This window comes from Lepidochelys olivacea (assembly GCF_965140295.1).
Source record: "Lepidochelys olivacea isolate rLepOli2 genome assembly, chromosome: 8".
Lineage (NCBI taxonomy): Eukaryota > Metazoa > Chordata > Testudines > Cheloniidae > Lepidochelys > Lepidochelys olivacea.
In genome coordinates, this window is record NC_140418.1 from 90,875,431 (window position 1) to 90,898,731 (window position 23,301).

Below are 23,301 nucleotides of genomic sequence, written 5' to 3' on the forward strand. Positions count from 1 at the left end.
TGCACTGCTGTAGCACTTAAGTGAAGATGCTCTCACGCCAATGGGAGAGAGCTCTCCCATCGACATAGTTAATCCACCTCCCTAAGAGGCAGTAGCTATGTCCTAGGAGAAGCTTTGTCTACACGGGGGGTTACGGTTGGTATAACTATGTTGCTCAGGGATGTGGATTCTTCACACCCGACAATGTAGTTATACCAACATAGGTCTGTCATGTAGACCAGACCTAAGATAACAGTCCCACACATAATCAAAACCACAAATGTGCATATTAAACCCCAAGAGCCCCTAGGCCCAATTGAGATACCAAGCTCTTCCTCAGGGAAGCATTTACAAACAGATGGAAAAGCAGCACAGGTTTTCAAATTGCACTACCGTCTTTACAGAACCCAGTCTTTGTAGAAACACAATAGTGTAATTATAAGGGATGGCTCCTTTTCAATATTTCCAAACGTAACCACTAAGGCAGATGAAATCAACTGAATGCGGCGCCTTGGCCGCAATATTTTATAAACGATATATTGCAATCTTCTGTTCTTATTACTGAGCACAGCAGTATTTGTAGCACGGAATCTGCTTTACACACACACACACCAAATGTAGAGAAACGACGTCACAAATGTAAAAAGGCTTCATATTTTAATTGCAAAGCGTACAGCACCAAAAATGGAAATACTCATTATGATGATTGTGGTGCCAGTTTTACAGCCATGTCGGAAAACATGGACCTGCCTCAAGAAGTTTCTGATCATGTCAATTAAACGCAACGCAAACAGCTAAGGATCAGGTGTGGGTGGGAAAAGGGCAGCATAAGAAAGAGCAAAGGGATGGCATCTGGCACACAAAAAAGCGGAAGCTATATGAAATACAGCCTGGCCTACACTTAAAAGGTAGCTCAACATAGCTATGTTGGCCAGCTGCATAATAAAGTCAAGAGTGTAGAAGTGGTGAAAGTGAGAGAGGAATACACATGATAACATAATTCTATACAACTTTCAACATTCCTCCGGTATGGCTCACTCTGCACACTAGTAATTTTTCAGAAAGAGACTGCATAGGAATAACTACGCATTTGTTCTGTTAGGAAAGCAAATGTTCTTCATAATAAAGAGAGTCTGTCAGAGGCCCTGGAGGAAGAAGGGCCTAACCCCCAGTGTAGACACAGCTATGCTGACAGAATTGATGTAGCTACCGTCATTTGGGGAGGCGGAGTTTGGACAGAAAAATCCCTTCTGTTAGTGTAAGCTGCATCTACGCTACAGGGCTCTACTGGCATAGCTACGGCTACACCGCTTTGTTGGTATAGTCTTTGTAGTGTAGGCGCACACAGACTGGAACATGAAAAAAAGGCATGACGTCCATGTGGGAAGTAGGAGACTAAAGGAAGCTCGAAGAAGAAAGAACTGAGCCGAGTGTGTGGAAGGGGTGCAGCTGGGAATCGGAGCAGAGACAAAGGCAGGAGTGGAGAAGCATAGCACTGAAAGTGGAGTACAGGGAGTCTGAGCTGTGGAAGGTGTGGAAGCCAGTGAAGGGATTCAACGGAGTGTTAGCTCAAGAGAGAGGAGGATTTTAGTTGCAGGATTCTGGATAGAGTAGAGAGGAGAGAAGCCTGGAGGTGGAAGTTACATTAATTAGGGTAAAAGATAACTGGTCAGATTTTTAACACAGTGTCAGCGACAGGAAGGGACAGATTTTAGAGATATAGAGGAAGAAGAAATTGGGTATGCGAAAAACCTGGATATAAAGGAGAGGAGTCAAAACTGACATCAAAATTAGAAGTGGCGTGACATGGATGGAGTGAAGGTGTCAATGGTACCAATGAGGCAAAGAGGAGAGAGAGAAGCTCAGTTTTTGACACAAAGAGTTTGGGATAGTGGTGGGATATCCAAAAGGAGAGAGCAGTTGGATGGAGAGACAGTTGCATATGCAGGACTGCACAGAAAGCTATAGGAAAGACTGCTGGCTGAGCCAGCCTTGGCATTTGTGAGGCACAGCTGAGAAATCATAACTTGCACTTCCACTACATGTCAATGACTCCTGTTTACCATTATGCCCAGGACCAGCTAAGGATGTGAGAGAGGGTGTAGCAAGCTGGTTCTTTGGGATACATTCAAAACATAAATGATTCATTTTATGTAAAAAGTGTGTGTGTTTTTTCTGCAGATGATTATTCCTTTCAACCCTGATTTATGCTTTTAAGGCTGTCTTCCCATCCAACAAGGGAAAGCATATATATTTCAAATTCCCTCAAATCGGCAGAGTGCGTGCAGGGGCTTGTGGCTGCAGGCTTTGCAGTCACAAAAAGCCATATCTGGCAGTCAGATCTGAGGGACTGGATAGGATTGAAGTCAGGCCTTGTGATTCATTGGCTTGAATAGCTGAAATCATGGGAGCAAAGCATAGATCTGAAATAAATGATCTGTATCAGTCTTGGTTCTGAAGTGGACAAGATTAATCAATTTATCTATTAATCACAGGACAATCCTGATTTAGTTCTTGTTTTAGTAGTTCCAAGAGTGGACTTTTTTCTAAACGTGGTGTTTAAGGTACGAGAGAATGCACACAATTATATATCCATTCTTCTTGCTCTTTCAAAGGCATCACATGCTGACAAACCTGCATGTAAAAAGAGGGACAATATAATGAACTATCTTTAGTTACCATTCTCTCCTTAATTCCTACCCAACTGAACATTTACTACTTAAAATGCCATCTAGAAAACATTAATCATTTCATTTCTAATACCCATATTGGAAAAGTTAGCTGATGCAAAACTGAAGTTGTGTAATGATAGGTATTATTACTGCATTTAACTACATTATGGGTAAAATCCTTCAAGGGGCTCTAAGCCTACAATTCTCATGGATTCCCGTGGAAAATTAAGGTAATAAAACACCTTGCAGCATGGAGCCTCCTCTATCTGATCAAAGGTAGCAGCAGCAGTGTTAGAATAACCCCAATCCTGCACATGCCAGGATTGGGGCCATAGGTTGGATAATGACGAAATACAGAGTAATATCGTTTGAATGAGCTGCATTTGAAAAAGAGACACTGCACTTTTTGCACTATATAGAGTAGGTTATTTTAACTTGTATATTTATTTCAACTTTTACTAAAAACAGTACAACTTCTAGAATGGGAGTCAGCCAATCAAATTGCCAATTGGCTTAAGCACTGTCCATAAATTACATTTTTTTTAAAAGTCTGCCTGTTGGAAATTATATTGTTCATAACATACATCATATACACGTATTTTTGTGTGGGACTAGTTAAAGCACACATTAAGTCTGTGCTTCATGATCATGGAATGCATCAGATGAAGAGAAAACATTTTAATTTTGGGCCAAATTTAAGTTAAGAGCTGCTTTTTTTAAAAAGAAAAAAAGATGATAATGCCACTGCAAACAAATAAACATGCCACTGCAGGTGTTAGAAGTAAATCTGAAAGTGAAACTGCCTAGTTACAGTAAATTGGATTTTTAAGTTTTTCATTTTTAATAATCTAAGGTGTCACTAATAATATAAACAACATTATTCATTTGCAGCATATGGATGTTAGGTTAACTGTCTCTCTTTAACAATAGTATAACGAACATACATCACTCTACTGCAACAACACACATAATAAAACATAATTTAATTTACACTAATCATTTAAAAAGTATAGTCATTATAATTGACTGTTCATACAGGCAAAACATCTCCTGCTTTGAAAATAAGTCTGTTAGATTTGCATTAGCATTTACAATATTTATTAATTGGTGACCAATCTGCTATGACAACTCTCTTTTATTGACATAGGGGCTTGCTTTTTAAATAGGAGTGAATGCTGAAAGGTATTCATAATTAGTATGTACAATTACAGTGAAAGGGCAAGTGAATCAGACATTTGCATGCAAAAACTGGCTAGTTATACATTTATCTGGTCATCTGCACTCGAAAATACCTGCACATGCAAGGTAGGTGCACAATTTTGAAAATCAGGCCCATCATCTTAACTACATTTCTCATGTAGATGGACATTTCTCCTTTTGCTTCATGTCCACATACTCAGTATTAATACAGAAAGATTTGCAAAAACAAACTCTAAAAGTGTCACATATGATATTTTTACTAGGATTTTAAATTAGGGAAATAATAACATTACCATCATGGATTTTGGTGCCACTTCAACAGCAAAAATGTTGAGTCCCCTGTTATTTACACAGTTCTTACTCTGCTCATTGTTGACATGAATAACCACTTTGTTTTCAGACTGTAAGTGGAAAAATGTTAGAGGTCTCATTAGTCTTCATGATTAAATGGCTGCTTCTTATAAAACAACTTAATGATGCTGGTTATTTCATCTGAAATTGCTATTATAATGGGATGGAAAGTTTTAAATATGTAGGGCAAAATTTTAAAATGCACCTAAGTAACCTGGGACCTAAGTCCTTTTTCAAAAGTGCCTGTGTCACTTAGGACCTCAAGGCTGATTAAAAGTCAATGGGATCTGAGCTCCTATGCGACACAGTTGCTTTTGAAAATTTTACCCACAGTGCTGGATTCTCTGCTAGTGTAAACTGGCACAGGCCCTAACTTCATTGAAGCTCTACCAATTCACACCAGAGAATTTGGTGCATAATGTACTTGTTTGGCATACATGAGTAAACAATGCTATGCTTTGGTGCCAGCCCTATATCCAAGATATTGGATGTACTACAGGAGATCTCTAGCTCAAGCAGTAGAGGACTGATTTGGGAGTTGAAGGAGCAAGATACAAGTCAAAGACAGAGAGAGAGTTGGAGTGTGTGTGTGTGTGAGAGAGAGAGAGACAGACAGACAGACACACACAGATTTGTGGTAATTATGTTCATTATCTGCAGATCATGGATTCATTACAAACAATCTCTTCCAAAATACAACTTGCCTTCATATGAAATAATTCTTAAATATTCAACAAAATTAATGTAAATAAAACAGTTTAAATAATGAGCTAAATCCTGCCCTTTGATGTGTGTGTCCATGGCACTCACTGAAGCTGTGCACACACTTCTGAGAATGAAATACGACCCAATAATAAAACAGGAGACAGTCAGTCCAACTGGTTTTTAATAAATGGATGCTATGGCCCAACCACCGCACAGAACCTCAAGGAGCTCTGTGGTGCCACTTAGCTCCAAAGACAGGAATGTTTGCAAACCCTGGGAGAGCAGGACCCCACTTCTGGGTAGAGGCTAAGTGACTGTCCAACTCCACAGGGGGAGGATTACGACCCCAAATGCCACCTCTGACAGTCAAGGCACCGTGTCAGGGACACAGTGACTTTTGGACACTGGAGCAACAGTGCGACTGGGTCTGACTGAACAGGCCATGCTGCTTCCGACTTCCAGTGAATGACTCTGGAATGGAGTTGTCAGTCAACCAGGCTGAAGATCCCTCCCCACTCCACCCTGAGAATGGGGAGAGGTAACCCATAACTTGTAAGACCTCATCTCCAACTCTCTCTCCTGCCCTCCTCTGTAACCTCTGCATCCCAGTGGGGAGTAGAGATGGTCAAAATCTACATAGGAAAGCTTATGGATAAGAAGAAACTTTAAGCTTTTCTGTGGATAGCAATCAAATTCCAAAGCCCCTATGGGTTGGGCCTAATCATCAACTGGCCCAGTGCAGAGCTGGTATATTCAACATGCTACTTATTGCTATACAAAATAGCCCAGACTGGACCCATATTGCTGATCTAACATGTTACATGCTCTCAGAAAAACAATCAAAGTAACTATTTCAAACTGGAAAGCAAGACTTAAATTAAAGACATGCTAGTGTGTATTGTCATTCACTCATGTTTAGATAAATTTGGATTTAACGTGGGCATTGAGAAATGCTAGAGATTCTTAGAAGAATGCTAACAAACAATTACTGCTCCTTATTGTGAAAGGGAATAGGAATACGATTATATCAGACAGCAGCCTCCTCCTCCTACTTAAAGGCTACCTAAGACTCTATAAAGATAAGGATTGGCAGAAGTGCTGTCTGTGATTCTCACACTACAAAAGGTCTATGTAGATTAGAATGCAAATATAATTATATTTGAAATATCCTGAGGCTGTAAAAACAGAAACAGCACTCTGTGTTTATCTTTTCATTATTACTATTATTATTATGTCCTGATCTTTTCTTTGGGAGGTGTCTACATTTCTACATGGGAAGCGAGATGAAGATGGTTCATAGAGAAAGTATTCTGTACTATGTGCGAATAACATGTGGACATGGAAACAGGTGCAGGGAATATTTAGTAAATTTTTATTTCAAATTACAGGCTATGACCTCATAACAGAGTTGATTTTAAGGCATAAATGGGCAGGCAACAACCATGGCTCCACCAACTCTCTATGCCCTTTGTGGCTGTGTGTGCAGGGACAGAAAATCTGCCAAGCTCTGACACAGACCACAGAAAGATGGGAGATAGGCCTTTTACTCCACCTATCGCTGCTGGGAAGGGCCAGACAGAATCGATCCCTTACTTACTAGCATATTAATTATACTAGCATATAATTAAAAACATTATTTCCATTATACTTGTCATGGGCCTTGGCCAATTGGGGTGGCCCCATGCCCTGACCCGTGCCGCCTGCCCGGCGCTCCTACCAGAGAGTGGGGGAAGCCCCCGCTCCCCAGCTGGAGTGCCAGGTGGGCGGGGGAAGTCCCTGCGCCCCAATCCTGTTCTCAGGCAGGAGTGCCAGATGGGTGGAGTAGGGCAAGCCCCGTGCCCTGACCCTGCTCCCTGGCAGGAGTCCCGGGCGGGCGGGGGAAGTCCCCAAGTCCTGACCCCAGCGTCCCGGCAGGAGCACCAGGGGTGTGTGTGCAGGGGGGACTGCAGGCGAAAGGGGTGGGGTGGGGTGGGGCTCCCACTTGCTCTGGCCCAGGACCCCCCCAAACCCCTAATCCGACTCTGGCTGGAGGATACAGAAAAAAGATACCTTTAAAGCTAATAGTTTAATGCTTCATCCATAATAAGGCCCTAAAACCAAAATCTGTGCATATCACTGTTTACTCTTAGGATACAACATTTTTTCTAAATGCAAAATTTGTAGAAACTGATCCTTTTCTGGGAACAGTTTTGCTTTGAACTGATCAGCATTTTCCAGTGACAAAAACTCTTTATTGAAAAATTCCTGATCAGTTCTAATCATGAAGACATAATGTTGCTAATCTTTTACACTACAAAATTGCAATGCCTTTGTAAATACAGATAGGAATTCAGCTGACGAAACAGTATGCAAATACCCTACATCTTCTTAGTAAATGAATAACGAGGAGTCCTTGTGGCACCTTAGAGACTAACAAATTTATTTGGGCATAAGTTTTCGTGGGCTAAAATCCACTTCATCAGATGCATGGAGTGAAAAATACAGTAAGCAGAATATATATCATAGCACATGAAAAGATGGGAGTTGCCTTACCAAGTGGGGGGTCAGTGCTAACGAGCCAATTCAATTAAGGTGGAAGTGGCCTATTCTCAACAGCTGACAAGAAGGGGTGAATACCAAGGGAGGGAAAATAACTTCTGTCGTGCTACCGAGGCCAATGCAATCAGTGTGGCCCATTTCAAACTGCTGACAAGAAGGTGTGCAGCCGATGAAGTGAGCTGTAGCTCACGAAAGCTTATGCTCAAATAAATTGGTTAGTCTCTAAGGTGCCACAAGTATTCCTTTTCTTTTTGCAAATACAGACTAACACGGCTGTTACTCTAAAAGAAGGTGTGAGTAGCAGCAGAGGGAAAATTACTTTAGTAAATGAATGTTTTCTTTAGGCCCGATCCAATGTCCATTGGAGTAGATGGACAAACTCCCATTGTTTTCAATGGACTTTGGATCAATCCCTTAAAAAAGGGGCTTTTTTTTATTAAGTAGGTACAGAATCTATAGATCAAAAAATGTTACTATAGAAAGCTTAATGAGAAGGGAGTAACAACAATGATGTACATTAGCATGTAAATTATTTTGTGTAATGTGTATAAGAGAAATATCACACAATACCTTATTTTCAATAACAGAAGTGATCCGTGTATCACTTTTGTAGGTATAGACAATTATACTTTCACCGCTATCCAGTACTTTGGCATCTCCTTTGTTAACAACAGACTTGCAAATTGCCCTGTTAAGTTGCCTGCTGCCTGCTTCCAGATAAATGGCTTTAATTCTGGGTTTGCACTTTTCTGCACAGATGTTAATGACAAAAGGGCATGCCTGTTATAGAAGAAAAATACAGTAATGCCTGTTATAGAAGAAAAATACAGCATATTGTTTAGTTCTTGTTACTTTATGCTGAAATTATTCCTCGGATTTTTATCCCCAGCTCTGTTTTCACAGATGCTCTGCTGCAGAATTATCCAAATATATGTGCACCATTGGGTATAAAAAAATAGATTTAGAAAACTCTAGATCTCCTGTTCTTTGTAACCTTTCTTGGTAATTCAGAGATTAGGATAAATCAACACAGCACACAGCCATCACTGATCGTGCAAGCCTTGATGCAGTCAAATATACTGTACCATTCATCTTCTCAGATCACAACATGCATCAGGCACCGAAGATGAAGTACTAGGGTATTTGAGCACCAGAAAGAACCCTTTCCTCTTCAGTATTTTGGCAAACTCTTGCCATTCAAATGAGTGTTTTTTGCATGCAGATTTAAAATAGTTGAAATTTTGTGACAGGAAACACTCCTTGCACTTCCATTTTGTTGGTTAGGATTAGTATGCGTGCCAACAAGGAGATGAGATTTTCTGTTACTTTTAGTAGGAGTACAGTAAGAGTACATCTGCTTTTCAAATGACCATCAGGATCTGCTGCCTGTTAGCACCAATACATTTTTACTGCCATTTTTACTTTATACAGTAGAACCTCAGAGTTACGAACACCTCAGGAATTGTTCTCAACTCTGAAATGTTTGTAACTCTGAACCCAAACGTTACGGTTGTTCTTTCAAAAGTTTACAGCTGAACATTGACTTAATACAGCTTTGAAACTTTACTAGGCAGAAGAAAAATGCCGCTTTCCCTTTATTTTTTTAGCAGTTTACATTTAACACAGTACTGTACTTTGCTTTTTCTTTTGGTCTCTGTTGCTGCCTGTTTGTGTTCTTCCGGTTCCAGAGGAGGTGTGTGGTTGACTCATCAGTTCGTAACTCTGGTGTTTGTAACTCTGAGGTTCTACTGTAGTTGCTGTTGAAAGTGCTGCTGAAAGGGTCATTCAGGAACCGAGGGGTTAAATTATATGTGCTATTGAAGCAAACGGTTCAAGCACACAATATATAGTTTGTACTTATCCTTTGGGAAACAAAGCTTCTAACCACAAACCACAGTTGTGCAAGGCAGAGAACCTTCTTTGTTAGAGAACAGCTCTCTCTAGTGTCCAAACTGCAGAAAGACAGAGCATCACATCTTTCCAGCTTTGTTAGGGATATTTTGTAGGACAAGTGGTGAAGTGTAACCCAGTGAGAAATTGCTCACAATCATTTGCTAATTTTTTAAATCTTCTCATTGATACGAGAATGGCTAATTCTAGCCTCCCAAATCCCAAAACACTACTACATCAGTGTTTTTGTGTTAGTATATTTTTGTTTCATGTGCACAGAATGGGATTGGGTTTTTTTGGCAATTACATAGTCTCATGGCCCTGAGTTGCTTTGGTTTAAGAGAAAGTAAACAAAGAAAAGAAAATGATCACGGGGTGGTAAAAAAACAGCTTTTCTTGGGAACAAGATATAAATACTGGACTTTCCTGAATATTTGATGGAGGGTTTTTTGTGTCTTTCTAGCTTTGCTTTTCTTCCCCAATCCTTTGTTACAGTTACCCTTTGAAAACATCTTCTGTTGACACAGTGGTAAGAAAGAGTGGGCCTTTAAAACCAACCTCAATGCCACTTTGGCACATGGGTGCATGGGGAAGAGAATTCCTGATCCTACAATAGACACAGATTACTTTGCTATGACACTATGGTGAGAGGCAGCAGTAAAAACCCTAAAATAGCTTGTTAATCCTGTCTAGAGAGTTTGACCTCTGAGTCCATGTAAAAACACATTACCTGAAAGGTGTATTTGTTATTGTTTTCACCTGTGGGTAGATTCTCCTTGTCCTGCTCAGTGCAAACACCCTCCCACATCCCCTGCTTCCATCCTTGATGCCTCATTCTGCACCTGACACCTTCATGGCTAATTTTGGAATGAATACAAGTGGCAGCCATTTATTTGTTTTTAAGGGATGCTTTCCACAGCAACACACAGATGCTTTTTGGCTTCCCTTGTGGTTTGGACTAGGGGTGGGATTCTTTCCTAGTTAGCTAGGCCATGTTGGAAACCAGATTCAGAGCTTGGACAGCGAGAGCCCTGCACCTTTCGGTGCGTTGACAGGCCACAATTTTCTGCCTCTATCTTCCCACCCACCACCTCACCGAGAACTGAACTGCTTCTCCCCAGCAGGTCACACCAAGCCCTCCAGCAGGTATGTCCCTAGCAGGGCCGGCTCTACAGTTTTTGCTGCCCGAAGCAGTGAAAAAACTGCCGCCGCGGCCGGCAAAAGGGAGAAACTGCTGCTGATTTGCCGCCATGGCTGGCAGAACACAGGAGCTGCTGCTGAATTGCCACCAACATGGAAACACTGCCGCCCCTTTCTAACTGCCACCCCAAGCATCTGCTTGGAACGCTGGTGCTTGGAGCCGGCCCTGGTCCCTAGTCCCCTTCTCTAACTGGCCCTGTAAAATACTGGTATCCAGCCTCTGCAAGATAGTCTAGTTCTCTCTTTAAACACTGAGGGTTGTCACTGCAGCAGCTCCGATCTCTGCGTCCTCCGCTGTCCCCCTCAACAGTGCTAGCCCAGGGAATAGACTGCCAGACCTGAAATGCACAGTGGAAACCTTTTGAGCTGAATTGCTGGCCCACTGAAATCAATTTATGAAGGACAGAAGCAGTGTTGCTGTTAAACATGCAACAAGTTATATGGGAAGTTGTGTATTTTTGATACACAACAATCATACCGCTGTCATTTCCAGTGCTTTATTGTAGCCCAGTGACAGTAAAGTGACCCAGAGGTCACTAGGATCCCCTTCACGGTCATTGGCCTCCATGAGATTCAAGTCCATAAATCCCTGTCTTGTTAGCTCATTCTTCTTTGTGTCAAAATTCTCTGTATAAAAGGAAACAAGGTAGCTCTTAAATTACTTCTTCCTCAGGCATACAATCAAGCAGTCTGCAACCTGGCCTTCCTTAGGCAAAGCTCCCATTGACTTAAGTGAGGGCTGCAAGATTTGGCCATTAGTCTTGCAGCCTCTACTTCTCCAAATTTCATTATAAGATGCTGAAATGGTAAAAGATTCTCTTGAGTGAAATGTGTGTTGTTTACAGGGCTTCCCCTAGGATTTTAGGGAATGACCGAGGCCGCAGACTCATTGGCCCAAGAGAGGGGGTGGTCTCAAAATGTAGAGTCTGGCTTGTATGATATTTCCCCCCATGGCAATATCTGCAGTGGAGTAAGATTTTACGAAAAGAGAGTACTGGGAACAGGAAATGAAAGTCCAGTGGAGCTGTAGTGCTTTGGGAGCACTCTTGATAGAACATGGCAGATCAACTTCTCTAGTGTCAGCAAACATATAATTGAAATGTTCCTATGTCAGAGAATTTTAAAAATGGTTCTCTCATCATAACAATGTTAAATCTTGACTGTATATTATTAAAAAGGGATTACCAATTTAATAAATCTATCTCAGGGTTGAGATGCTATTATAAACTGCTTGAACTTTGCTCTCAAGATTTATGATATTCATCTGAATCCTTCGACTGATTAATGTCTGGTAATCCATCCACCATGTTCACTGACACTTCCTCGCTCATAGACACACACAAATATAAATAAAGGTATAAAAGGTGGTGCAGAATCTAGGGGAAAGAAACAGGAGGAGAAAAACTGATTTACAGGAGAACAGTATTTGAATGACCTCTCTATCATTCAGAAAAAGTTCCAGACACACTGTGGGGCTGTTAGATAGAAATATTCAATAGGACCTGCAAAATTTAAAATGTGGTGGCCAGAATTAAGCAGTGTGTCATAGGTTAAGAGGGGGTTGTAGCCAAATCACCACTGTCAACTAACTCTGACCTCTCTTTCTATCTAGTCACTTATGCTGCCCCATTACTGTAGTGTCTGAGCATCACAAAATCATTAATGAATTTATCCCTGTGTGGCAGAGCTGTATGTCATCAGGGCTTTGAAATATAACTGATTTTGAGTGTTAAACAATGACACAAAAATGTGGGTGTCCCCCCCCCAATTGATGTTTAAGGCCAAATACTGCCCTCAGAAGGTGCAGGACTCTCACTGACATTAATTAGAACTGTGCCTACAGATCAAGGGCAATATATTGCTGTAAGAGTCCTAAAAATCTGGCAGGTTTTTAACACCAGGCACAGAAGTCTCAGAAAGCATGTTTACAGCTGTGAGAAGGACAATATGGACAATTTTATGTACTGTTTATGAAGTTTTAAAAGATTGATTTCCAGTGGAAAATACCTACATCTGAGAAGCATTGCTCCAATTGATATTTTTTAGTGGAAACAATAATAATATGCACTAAATGTCCTGTTTTTCACACACCATTGATTAACTGACCCTTACAAAACCCTGTGAGGTAGGAAGGGATTACCATCTCTATTTTACAGTCAAGTAAACTGTGACAGAGAGTAACAGCAGCAGGTGGATTTAGTATAAGACCCACAATTAGAACTTTATAGTTCTTGGCACTCAGTTCTCTACTCAGAACATGTCCCTCACGCACAAAACTTGAAATGCACAAATAGCCATGAGAAGCATTTTTCTATAGATGGACTATTAAACACGATTACTGCAAGCAAACAGGACAGAAGAAGAATAAAGTGATAGGAGACTGGAGGAAAGGAAAACACGGAGAGAAGACAGGTGGTGGTGGATAGAAAACAATGGGGAAAGGGAACAGTGTCTTATCACACTATCTTGCTTTGGGCTTCCCAGTAATTAGTGTACATATATATATCTATGCATGAATCTATATTAAGAATAATGTTGTATATGAATGTAGGTAACTTCTCACCAAAAGTTCAACATTCCTGGTCAGTTTAATTAAGCAGAGTAACAAGCTTACCCTTGCATACGTCCCAGGCTTCCTCATCACATTTCTCACCACTTGTCCTCAGTTCAAAGAAATTGTATTCTTCCAGGCTCAGAAGGCCATTTCCATCTAAATCAATCATTTCAAATATGTTGGATAAAGCTGCTCTAAAAGACGGAGAAGACAAGACAGTTTTGAAATGCTTCAGCTTCCTTCCCCACACCATTGCAGTGAATGATCTAATACGTTGAAAAATGCTTTTCCAAAGCAATGGCATCCAGACAGAAATGAATTCAGCAGCATAAAGGATACTGAGAATATATACTTTTATGACAGCTAGCATGTCTCCTTGCAAACATGACTCACTTGAACTCTTTGGTAAGGGCCAGCTCTCCATCTTCATCTCTATAAACCAGTTTGGCTTCTCCAGTAATTTGCTTTTTTATCTTCTTGAGCCTACAGCCAGTTGTGAATGGAATTAGCCAATAAATACCAGATCCCAGTTCACCTTTCCACCTAAACATCTATTCTCAATGGAAAATGGAGAAATCTGTGAGCCATTGTTTATCCAAAGACTGCCTTCATTATTAATATTCCCACAATAATGATCAATTAACAGAAGGTACTCACTGTTAGAGCCCCTATATTTTCTTTCCTTAGAGATGGCAAATCCCAACAAGATGCATTTCATGCCAATATATAGACATGAGAACTGGTGGATCTGCTAATTGTAGTAATATTTACACAGATGTGTAGGCCTACAAGCAGCCTGACTGGAACTGTTCAACATTTCTGCTGCCCCGCAGATTTTTAACCCATTTAAAATTTTAAGCTTGAAAATAAAACAAAAACAAAACAAAACACTTTTCCTGCCAGTGGAGGCAGGTTGACAAAACCCCACCGACTTTCTCACTGTTTCCCCCTGAGAGCGTAAATCAGCTGCAGACTGGCTCACAATCTGGCCCTGATTCATCAACCTGCATCAAATTTGCAACACAAGTTTTGCGTGGTTCGTTGTAAATGTTCACAAGCGACAAGGGGTGCAAGAAAAAGGCTTGCCACGTGATTAAGAATCAGGGCTGGGATTCAGGAGACCTAGGTTCAATTCCTAGTTCCGCTAAAGTCTCCCAGTGTGACCTTGTGCAAGTCACTTAGTCTTTCTCTGGCTCAGCTCCCCATTTGTAAAGTGGACATAATGGTTCTCTCTTCTTTATTAGATCGTAAATTCTCCAGGCCAGAGAGTGTTGGTTGGTATATGCCTGTTACTGTACACCCCCTAGCACAACCCTGCCCCAAACTCATTTCCCTGTGGCTTGATAGCTGAGGAGATGATTTCACACTATCATTTCTCCCTCTGTTGGTTTTACCACAGAAGAAGAGCACGTACCAGTGCATAACTATGGCTGGACTCATACCCATGGCAGAGGGAAAGAGGAGTGAAGGGAAAGTCCTTGAGCTGACCTTGTGGCGTTTTGACCTCTTGCAGACAGAGGGAAGGTGGCTTTTGAGGGTGAAACTGAGCTTTGCCAGGCAAATCCCTTGAATCTTGGAACATCTGTACAGAAAACCAGCAACTCAACATTTCTCCCTGGCCTACCCCATGGGAACACTGCTCTTCCAGGAGAAACCTCAACTCTTCTTTACCTGTGCACTGCAATTCCCTGCAATTCAGATGTTGGGGTTTGAAGGTAATATTGCTAGGAGTAACATTAGCTTCTGCTGACTTCCGTGGCAACAGTCCTGACAGTTTTGCACAGGAAGATGCACAGAGCAGTTGCTCCTCATTTCTGCCTTCTCACACCCCAGCATGTCGCCCTCCCAAACCTGTGCAGCCCCAAACTGTGCTGTGTTGACACATACATAAAGATTTTTTTTTAAATCAACATGAGAAAAGTAAGGAAAATGTCTGACCTCTTTATTTCGTTCTTCAGTAAAGCTCATGAGCTGTAGGTTTTCTTGGCTTTCATTTTCCTTGAGAACATACAAAGCCGTGTCCACTGATAACCATGGAGAAGTTTTTCCTACAAAACAGAAAACCCTTAACCAACCAGCCAACCTCCCCGTGTCCTGCCCCCAAAACCTAACACCCCTCTCCTTCCCAAAAAAGCCAAATATTTGATAACTGCATAAATTTTGGGCATAATTGTTACTTCTGTTCTACACTGTGAACCTTTCTATTATATATTCTGTGTTCCTTTCACATGCAGAACTCCTGTTGACCTCAATGGAAGAGCTGCACACAGAATGAGTTTATAATATGCTTTTGAGATCCCCAAGGTATATCAGAGTAGAGAATTTGCCCTTAGTTTTTGACACATAGTGATTACTGTTAAAAGGTCTCAAACGCCAAGTGTTTTGGTAGCTATAGAAGTTACACTAGTTCCTTTCTACCAATAAATAATAACACAGTTTATTACTTTTGTTATTGAACAAGACATTCCTAGCATTTGCAATTAAAGTTATGTCAGCAATTGAGAGTCCATCTTCTGAGGGTCTGTAAATGTTGTTACAATTTACCTTGATTAGAAATCTAGCTTTTGTTTATTTAATAGAGCTGAAAATATCTTAATAAACAGCACAATGTGTATTTATACTATACACTGTCAGTGAAGATCCCTGTGTAGTGGAATGCCAAATCAGCATGATTGTCCTCAAATAACTCACAATTGCAACATATACTCAGCTACTGTACAATGGATCACATACCTGGAGTTACCATTCTGGGGATGCAGAAGTCTCTGAAGGATATGACACAATAATTGTTGAGATTTACCTTGCAAGCACCTGACACGCACACAGTCAAAACTTCTATTTGATTTGTACTGGGTCCAGTTTGAATGGAGGTCTGATCCTACATATGCTACTATGCATAATTCCATTTTATTCCATCTGATTTTGTGCAATTTCTCAAGCCCTGGTGCACTCAAACAAATTAGCTACTTAGTGGTCTTCAAATTAACAACAAAAGCAAAACCACAGTACAGGCTTTAGTTTCCCTCCCACCTAGCAATTCTGTGTGAGTTAATGTTAGGTTGTTGCTACATACCACAAGCACTGCCCTCTCCTTTGTTAAAACCTCAAAGATTTTTTTGAAGTTCTCATAAAAAAGGAATTGCTGTGCTACTAGACATATTCCTGCTTCAAATGTAGTCAATACACCACCTCCTTTTTCTCTGTCAGATGCAATAGAAGCTTTTGATTCTCAGCTATGTCTCAGAATCATTTGCAGCATAGCAGCCGCCACTACAGAAGTTTCTCAGGCATGTTTGGGACGCAATAGCATCCGTTACAAATGACAGAGCAGGAAAAAGTGACAGCTTTTTGGAGAAAAATGTCCAAGCCAGGGGACTGGATGCACTGCTGGGTGAGCTAGTAGGAGGAATAGAGTGCAGAGTGCTTGTAGAGGGGTCAAATATTCCAGCTTTGCCCAGTTCTGGCCCTTACCTTCAGACAGATGAAAATTTAAATGGACAAGCTACAAACCCTTCAGACAAGGTTTATAATAGAAACATGAAGAGACCCTTAATATCATAAAATGCTATCATACATTTTAGCTCTTACCACAGTCATTTAGGAGTACAAGACACTCTGCACAAACAAGAAGCACTAACTGAGTTTTGTATCTTTGTTTCCCAGAAAACATGCAAAATAAAATAAAAAACAATTAAAGGGACATTATCAAATTTGTTGCTAATAGTTAAATTTTAAAATAACAAGCTTTTATCAAATCTGAGGTCTACAGAATTTTTTTTAAATTCCACTGAAAGCAAATTTTAAGCAAATAAACACACTGCTCAAGTATCTGGGACAGCAACACTGCAATACTAAGAACCTAAGAGTGAAGGTGACTATGAACAGAAGTATACCTAACTTCAGTGATGTTCACTGACTAAGCAAAGAAAAATGCACACAGTAAACAAAGAGCATAAATAGTGACAAGCAAACTGTATTTTAAAGGGACATGGTCAACACAAAGATCACACCTGTCTGAAAAGTTTTAGCCAACTATTGTTACAAGTAACACCTAAGACAGCTATTACTGAAAGAGATCAGAGAAAAATATTTTTCTCTATTTTTTTCCTGTTTATTTTGTGCATCTGTCAGCATATAATCAGTTTCATGATAGTCAGTTTATATTGGAGCTCTTCATACAACAACAGAGGGGAGAGAAAAAATGTAAACAGAAAAGTGTGGTTGTAAAAGCACAAGAAATTGGGAGGGGATAGATGCAGTAATTGAAGCTACCATAAACTCATATTTTGAAATTGATGAGACTTCAAGTTGATGGTGTCCATCTCATGTGTTTTTAATATTCTTAATGTGTTATTAACAACCTAGGTAAATAAATGTGCTTGCTTACAACTTGTGGGAAACTCAGAAGTAACTAGTGATTTTGGGTGCCCAAATTGAGACACTTTAAAGGAGCCTGATTTTCAGAGGATGGGTGTTCAGCACTTTCTGAAAATTAGGTTACTTTAAGATGCCTCAAATTGATCACCCACATTAGCTATAGATATATATGGGTGATATATATAAACACACACAAACCTTTCCTTATTCAGTGTATGAAAAAGACACAGGCAACAGGGACAGATCAGAAAAAGCTACAAATTTAGGGCCTGATCCAAAGCACACTGAAGAAACAGGTGCCTACCCAGTGACTTCAGATCATATCCTTATTGATTAAACAGGAGACTATAAACTCAGGGGCAGAAGTCCTAACTTCATAACTTGACAGAGGGACAGTGGAGGACTCAACTCACCCATGACCAGATGCCACCCACATTTTTCCATGATGCCAGGTAAAAAGGTAATAACATTACTGTAAATCCGAGGCTACACCATGACCATCAACCACTGGTGTCCACTACTGCATTACTGGAGATACTAGATCTTTTGTAGGGAGATCTGGCCCTTTATGCAGTGTTGTTGTAGCTGTATTCGTCCCAGGATATTAGAGAGACAAGGTGGGTGAGGTAATATCTTTTATTGGACCAATTTCTGTTGGTGAGAGAGACACGCTTTTGAGCTTTAAGCTGGTCCACTAAAAGATATTACCTCATCCACCTTGTCTCAGAGCAATTCCAGTTCCATAGGGTATTCTGCAGGACATGTCAGTTTCTCAGACCTCCCTGGTGATTCTCCAAACAAAATATAAATATGCTTACCTTCTAACTGGCTAAGGTTTAAAGGTTTAATGGTGATATATACTGTTGACCTTTGAGGTAAGTAGAACCTATATTTATGAGTAATGATTTCACCATCTTCCTCTAAGAAGAAGCATCCTTTGGACTGTGCACATTGCCAATCCTGGAAACAAAACCAAATATGTATATTAGAAGTTCATCTTGGTCTTTAATGCTTTTCTCTCAGTAAATTATTTGCACCTTATGTAACTATTTACAATCAGTGAAAAGTGAGTGTAAAATGCAGCCATTCTGACTAGATAGTATTTCATACCCATTTATAGCCATTCTGACTAGATAGTGTTTTGCACTGACGTAATGACTACACGAAGTGAGGGGCAACACAGAATTGGGCCCATAGCATTTGCTACCCTAAGTTAGACTCATAGCACCAAGTACAACACTTGGAAGTGTTTGCAGGATTGGGCCCTATATGTCGATCTGCCCATTCATAACTGCATATCTCTAATCAGTCACTGAGTAACATAAGTCTTCCTTTGGGATCCAATACTGTACCACAAAGACAATGGAAGCAGGATCAAGCTCTTTTATAGCTAGCATCTTTCATTTGAGGATCTAACAGTATGTTACAAACAAATTAAGACTCACAATATCACTTTGAGATAAGTACATTTGCTTTAATTATCTGTAAAAAGAATATAAAAGTACAGAGAAGTAAAATTTCCATCACAGCTATTGGGAGAAAAAAAGTTCTGCAGATCCTATCAAAAATACTTTTTCTGCTTCCACATACAGTCTCTGAATCATTCATTTTTTAAGAAACAATTATACAAAATAATAGAACCACCCCAAAAAGAAACCAGAGAAACAAATCCAACTGAAACAATAACTTAAAACTATAGGAAGAAAAATATTCTTAACAAAATTTTGGAAACAGCTTTATTTTTATAAGCTAATATGGGTGAATACTGATCATTCTGAATCTTATGATACTGGAAGCATCTGGAAACTATTGTAAACTCTAAGTACTTTATTATTGTACATCTGTGATGCAAGCATGTTGACACTGCCATGTCAATGACCTCAAACTTGACCCCTAGTGACAATTATTTCAGCCTCAGCATGCAGAGTCTTTGGTAGCATATACATTATCTTCATTTCAGCCTGCCAATCATGCCAAATTCTGCTAACTTACAGTTTGTAACGTAGATCACTTTTTAGTAGTAACTGGGACTACGCTCAATTCACTGTTTTTTTTAGCCCTTGAAAAGAAGCTAACAAACTGTATGTTTTAGAATTCTTTTAGATCCTTTTTTCATTTAAACAGAATTCCTCAACCTACACTGTACCAAAACCTCTAAGCTCAGATATGCAAAGTTCCATAGGTATCTGGACATGCAATCCCTAATGGGAACTAGGTATCCAAGTCCCTTCTCTTAGCTACCATCTTTACTGGAAAGTTCTACCCATATAAAACACTAACATTCTAGAGTTCTTCATATTTTTAAAATCATTTTAACAGAGGTAGTTAATTATTTGGTTTTTACCTGTAGAAAGAAAAAGACCTGATCTTAATGAGACCCCTGAATAGAGTCTGTTCAACGTTTTACACTGACCTTTGCCAAACAAACCCTGCCCCCTAGAAATGTGATGGGGAAGAACAAATGGCAGAAAGAGAGAGAGGGACAGAGAGAGAAAGAGCGGTGAAAAACAATTGGAGATCAACAGTGAAGGGGCTGAGGTTGAGTGGAAGATGGAGTTCCATAAACCTATAAAAGAAGTTAGGGTCAACATTTTAAAATTATACTAAGATTAGTGACAGGTTTCAGAGTGGTAGCCTTGTTAGTCTGTATCAGCAAAAAACCCAAAAACAAATGAAGAGTACTTGTGGCACTTTAGAGACTAACACATTTATTTTGGCATAACCTTTCATGGGCTAAAACCCACTTGCATCCGATGAAGTGGGGTTTTAACCCACAAAAGCTTATGCCCAAATAAATGTGTTAGTCTCTAAGGTGCCACAAGTACTCCTCGTTTTTGGTTTTGTTTTTTTTTTACTAAGATTAGTGTTAACATAAATCAGTGCTAAAGGAAGAATGTGCAAGTTAGCCCCCTATATCATTACTGAGGAGAATATTCCTCCCAGGTGAACTGTTGTACGCACATAACTTCTATTTACCCTAAAATCCTTATGCCGCAAAATGAGATTTGTCCTTGAAATTTGACACAGCTGAGGAAATGCAACAAAAGCCTTCAGTTAACTCACTTAAGTCTCTAAACTTAATAGCTTACACAAATGTTTGAAAAACAAACAATCAACATTTCAGGCGAGATGAAATTCAAGGGTTAAACTAATGAAATAGTAGGACTGGGTTTTAAGAGATTTCAAGGTACACAGTAAATTGTTTAAAGAGCAGCCCAAATGTGTTGTATCTTTTCAAAATGATACAATAAATTATCATGTACAAAAATGCCTCTTTAAAAATAATTTCCTACCTCCCCTTCCTTACTAGGACAGAGGTTCCCAAACTGATCCATAGACCATTGCTGATCTGTGGGAAGCCACCTCACTACATATCTGGTGGTTCTCCTTGTTTCCAACTGTAACATCACATGGAAGGCAGCTACTACTTTCCTACCATTACTTTTTCATGTTAAGTAATTTAGGTAGTTATCACAAGGATGTGCTATAATCCCAAAATGTAGGAATTAAGTGGGTCTTGAGACAATTTTTCTCCATTCAGATGCAGTCAACACTATGAAATAGTTTGAGAGCCCTTGAGAATTCAAATACTGGCTTGTTATGCTTAAACAGAGCATGAGGTGGTGCTATACTCTCTTTAACTTATCAATAATATCACATTGCAAAAACATGTGCATTATAAACGCTTAAAGAATACCTTCCCGGCTTGATTTTCAGCCTACATACAGTGTATTTTATTTCAATTCATAATGGAGAATGTGAAATGAAAAAGAACAAAATATAAGGTAAACTGGAAAACATACACTTATGTTTACTTTAATCAGTGAGAAGACATCAGAAAAGTGTTTATTGCTTTCAATACCCATCACTGTAGAATACTTAATTTTATGTAAATCTTATATATTGGCATTCCAATTCTAAAGCATTATGGGGATTATATGAAATGTTTAGTTACTTACACATAAATGCAAATAAAAGCCATCTTTAGTGCAAGGGACTATTCATACACTTCAAGCCAAATCTTTAGATCAGTGCCCGGCCCTGATCTGCCAACACCTATCCTATTCCTACTGTCCTCTTGCAAAACAGAATCTGACTAGTTCCACTGCAAGAGGCCCTGCCACACGGAGGAAGTAGGATTTATCCCTTCAGGAATAGGTCACAGAAGTATCTTGGCACACACTTCACTAAGAATTGAGTTGGTTGTCCTTATTTTTTGTTTTCTTCATTACATTTCAATGCAGGACATGAACTGCATAAAAAAAGTATATAACTATGTTGCTTTGGGGCAGAAGGCTTCTCTCAGATCTCTTTTTCAGCATTCTGCTCTGTGCCCAAGTCTCCTGTTGATGTCAGTGGAGAGCTTCTCACGTACACAGAGAGCAGAATGTTGAAGGTGAGCGTTGTTGGCGGGAGAAGCTTGTTCTCAGTGATTCACTTGCCAGATACACCAGTACAATATGCAAACAGGATACAATGCTTTCATTTTTTTTAAAAAAGGGCTTTTTATTTAGTCTTGCTTTAAATCTGCATAGAGAACTAACTAACTAATAATGGCCCGTAGAAATAAAGAAATGTTTTACATTGTTGTCGTTACAGATTGTTGTTGTGTGTCTACACTGCCGTTGGGAGGTGTGATTCCCACCGCGGGTAGACAGACTTGTGCTAGCTCAGCTGGAGCTAGAGCACTAAAAATAGCAGTGCAGATGTCGTGGCATTACTCTTGGCTTGGGCTAGCCACCTAAATACAAGCCTGCCCAGTCCCCCGAGCTTTGAGGTCGGGTGGCTAGCCTGAACCACCGTCAGTGACGCAAAGTCCACACTGCTCTTTGTAGTGCACTAGTGTCTACCCGCACTGGGAATCACACTTCCCACAGGCAGTGTACACATACAGATAGAGTCCAACAGGTTGTTTATCACCATCTATACACCTTCCACTACTACGATCATAACCATATATAATACTATTCATGTCTGGAACATGCTCATGACAGATTATGAATGTACCCTTTACAAACTATTTAGAAATGGAACCTTAATGTGACCAGCTTCACAACACCCCTGTGAATTAGTAGCATCTTTATCCTTGTTTTACAGTTGAGAAGCTAAGACATACAGAGCTGAAGTGAGTTGCCCAAGGTCACACAGGTAGTCTTTGGAAGAGCTGAGAACAGAACACAGCTCTCCTGACTCCAAACTTGTGCCTGAATTGACCCAAGTGACCATCCTCAGCCCTCATAAGACTTAACAACATTTAATTTTTTGCAAACTGTTTTTACCTGGATATACTTGATGCCTGATTCTTGTTATTCTTTCCTGAGTGGGAGTCACATAGAACATGATCTGTGCAGACTGCACGGAGGAGAAGATTATCTATACAGTTTGCTTTTGATAAAAGAGGCTCCTTTTAAAGTTTTAAAGTGTTCCTTAAAATAGTTTGTTAGATCCTTAAAATACTGGACGTGCCTTTATTTGAATTTGTCTCACAGCTCCACTGAATAAAGAATAGTTGGAAGGGTTATATTGTGCATAGGGTATAATATGCTACATGGCAATTTTAATGTATAAAGGTTCAAAATGTTCTAATTACACTATGCTCAGCTATCAGACCAGTAACACCAGTGTTGGTCCAAGTCCACCAAAACAACACTTTCTAATTGTCCCAGAAAACAGATGAACTCTGGAGAAAAATAAATGTGAATATAAAATGAATGAGAACAATGTATGCTCTTAGGTCCTGATACAAGGCCCAAGAAATCATTGGGTGTCTGTCTATTCATTTCACTGGGCTTTGGCTAGGGCCCTTAGGTAGTATGGATGCAACAAATTAGCAGT

General features: G+C 39.9%; 1 protein-coding gene across 1 annotated transcript in view; it reads right to left on the reverse strand.

The window, feature by feature from the left end:
- Positions 1 to 617: 617 nt before the first annotated feature.
- The window catches only part of EFCAB7 (EF-hand calcium binding domain 7), a 38,143-nt gene continuing 15,459 nt past the window's right edge, over positions 618 to 23,301 (reverse strand). Inside the window, exons 7-14 of the mRNA XM_084635769.1 lie at positions 18,285 to 18,426; positions 15,028 to 15,137; positions 13,483 to 13,640; positions 13,150 to 13,283; positions 11,014 to 11,162; positions 8,016 to 8,225; positions 4,145 to 4,252; positions 618 to 2,613 (exon numbers count right to left, since the gene is read on the reverse strand). Coding sequence (XP_084491895.1) covers positions 2,539 to 2,613; positions 4,145 to 4,252; positions 8,016 to 8,225; positions 11,014 to 11,162; positions 13,150 to 13,283; positions 13,483 to 13,640; positions 15,028 to 15,137; positions 18,285 to 18,426 — 1,086 coding nt within the window. The 3' untranslated portion in view covers positions 618 to 2,538. The remainder of the gene's footprint in view (positions 2,614 to 4,144; positions 4,253 to 8,015; positions 8,226 to 11,013; positions 11,163 to 13,149; positions 13,284 to 13,482; positions 13,641 to 15,027; positions 15,138 to 18,284; positions 18,427 to 23,301) is intronic.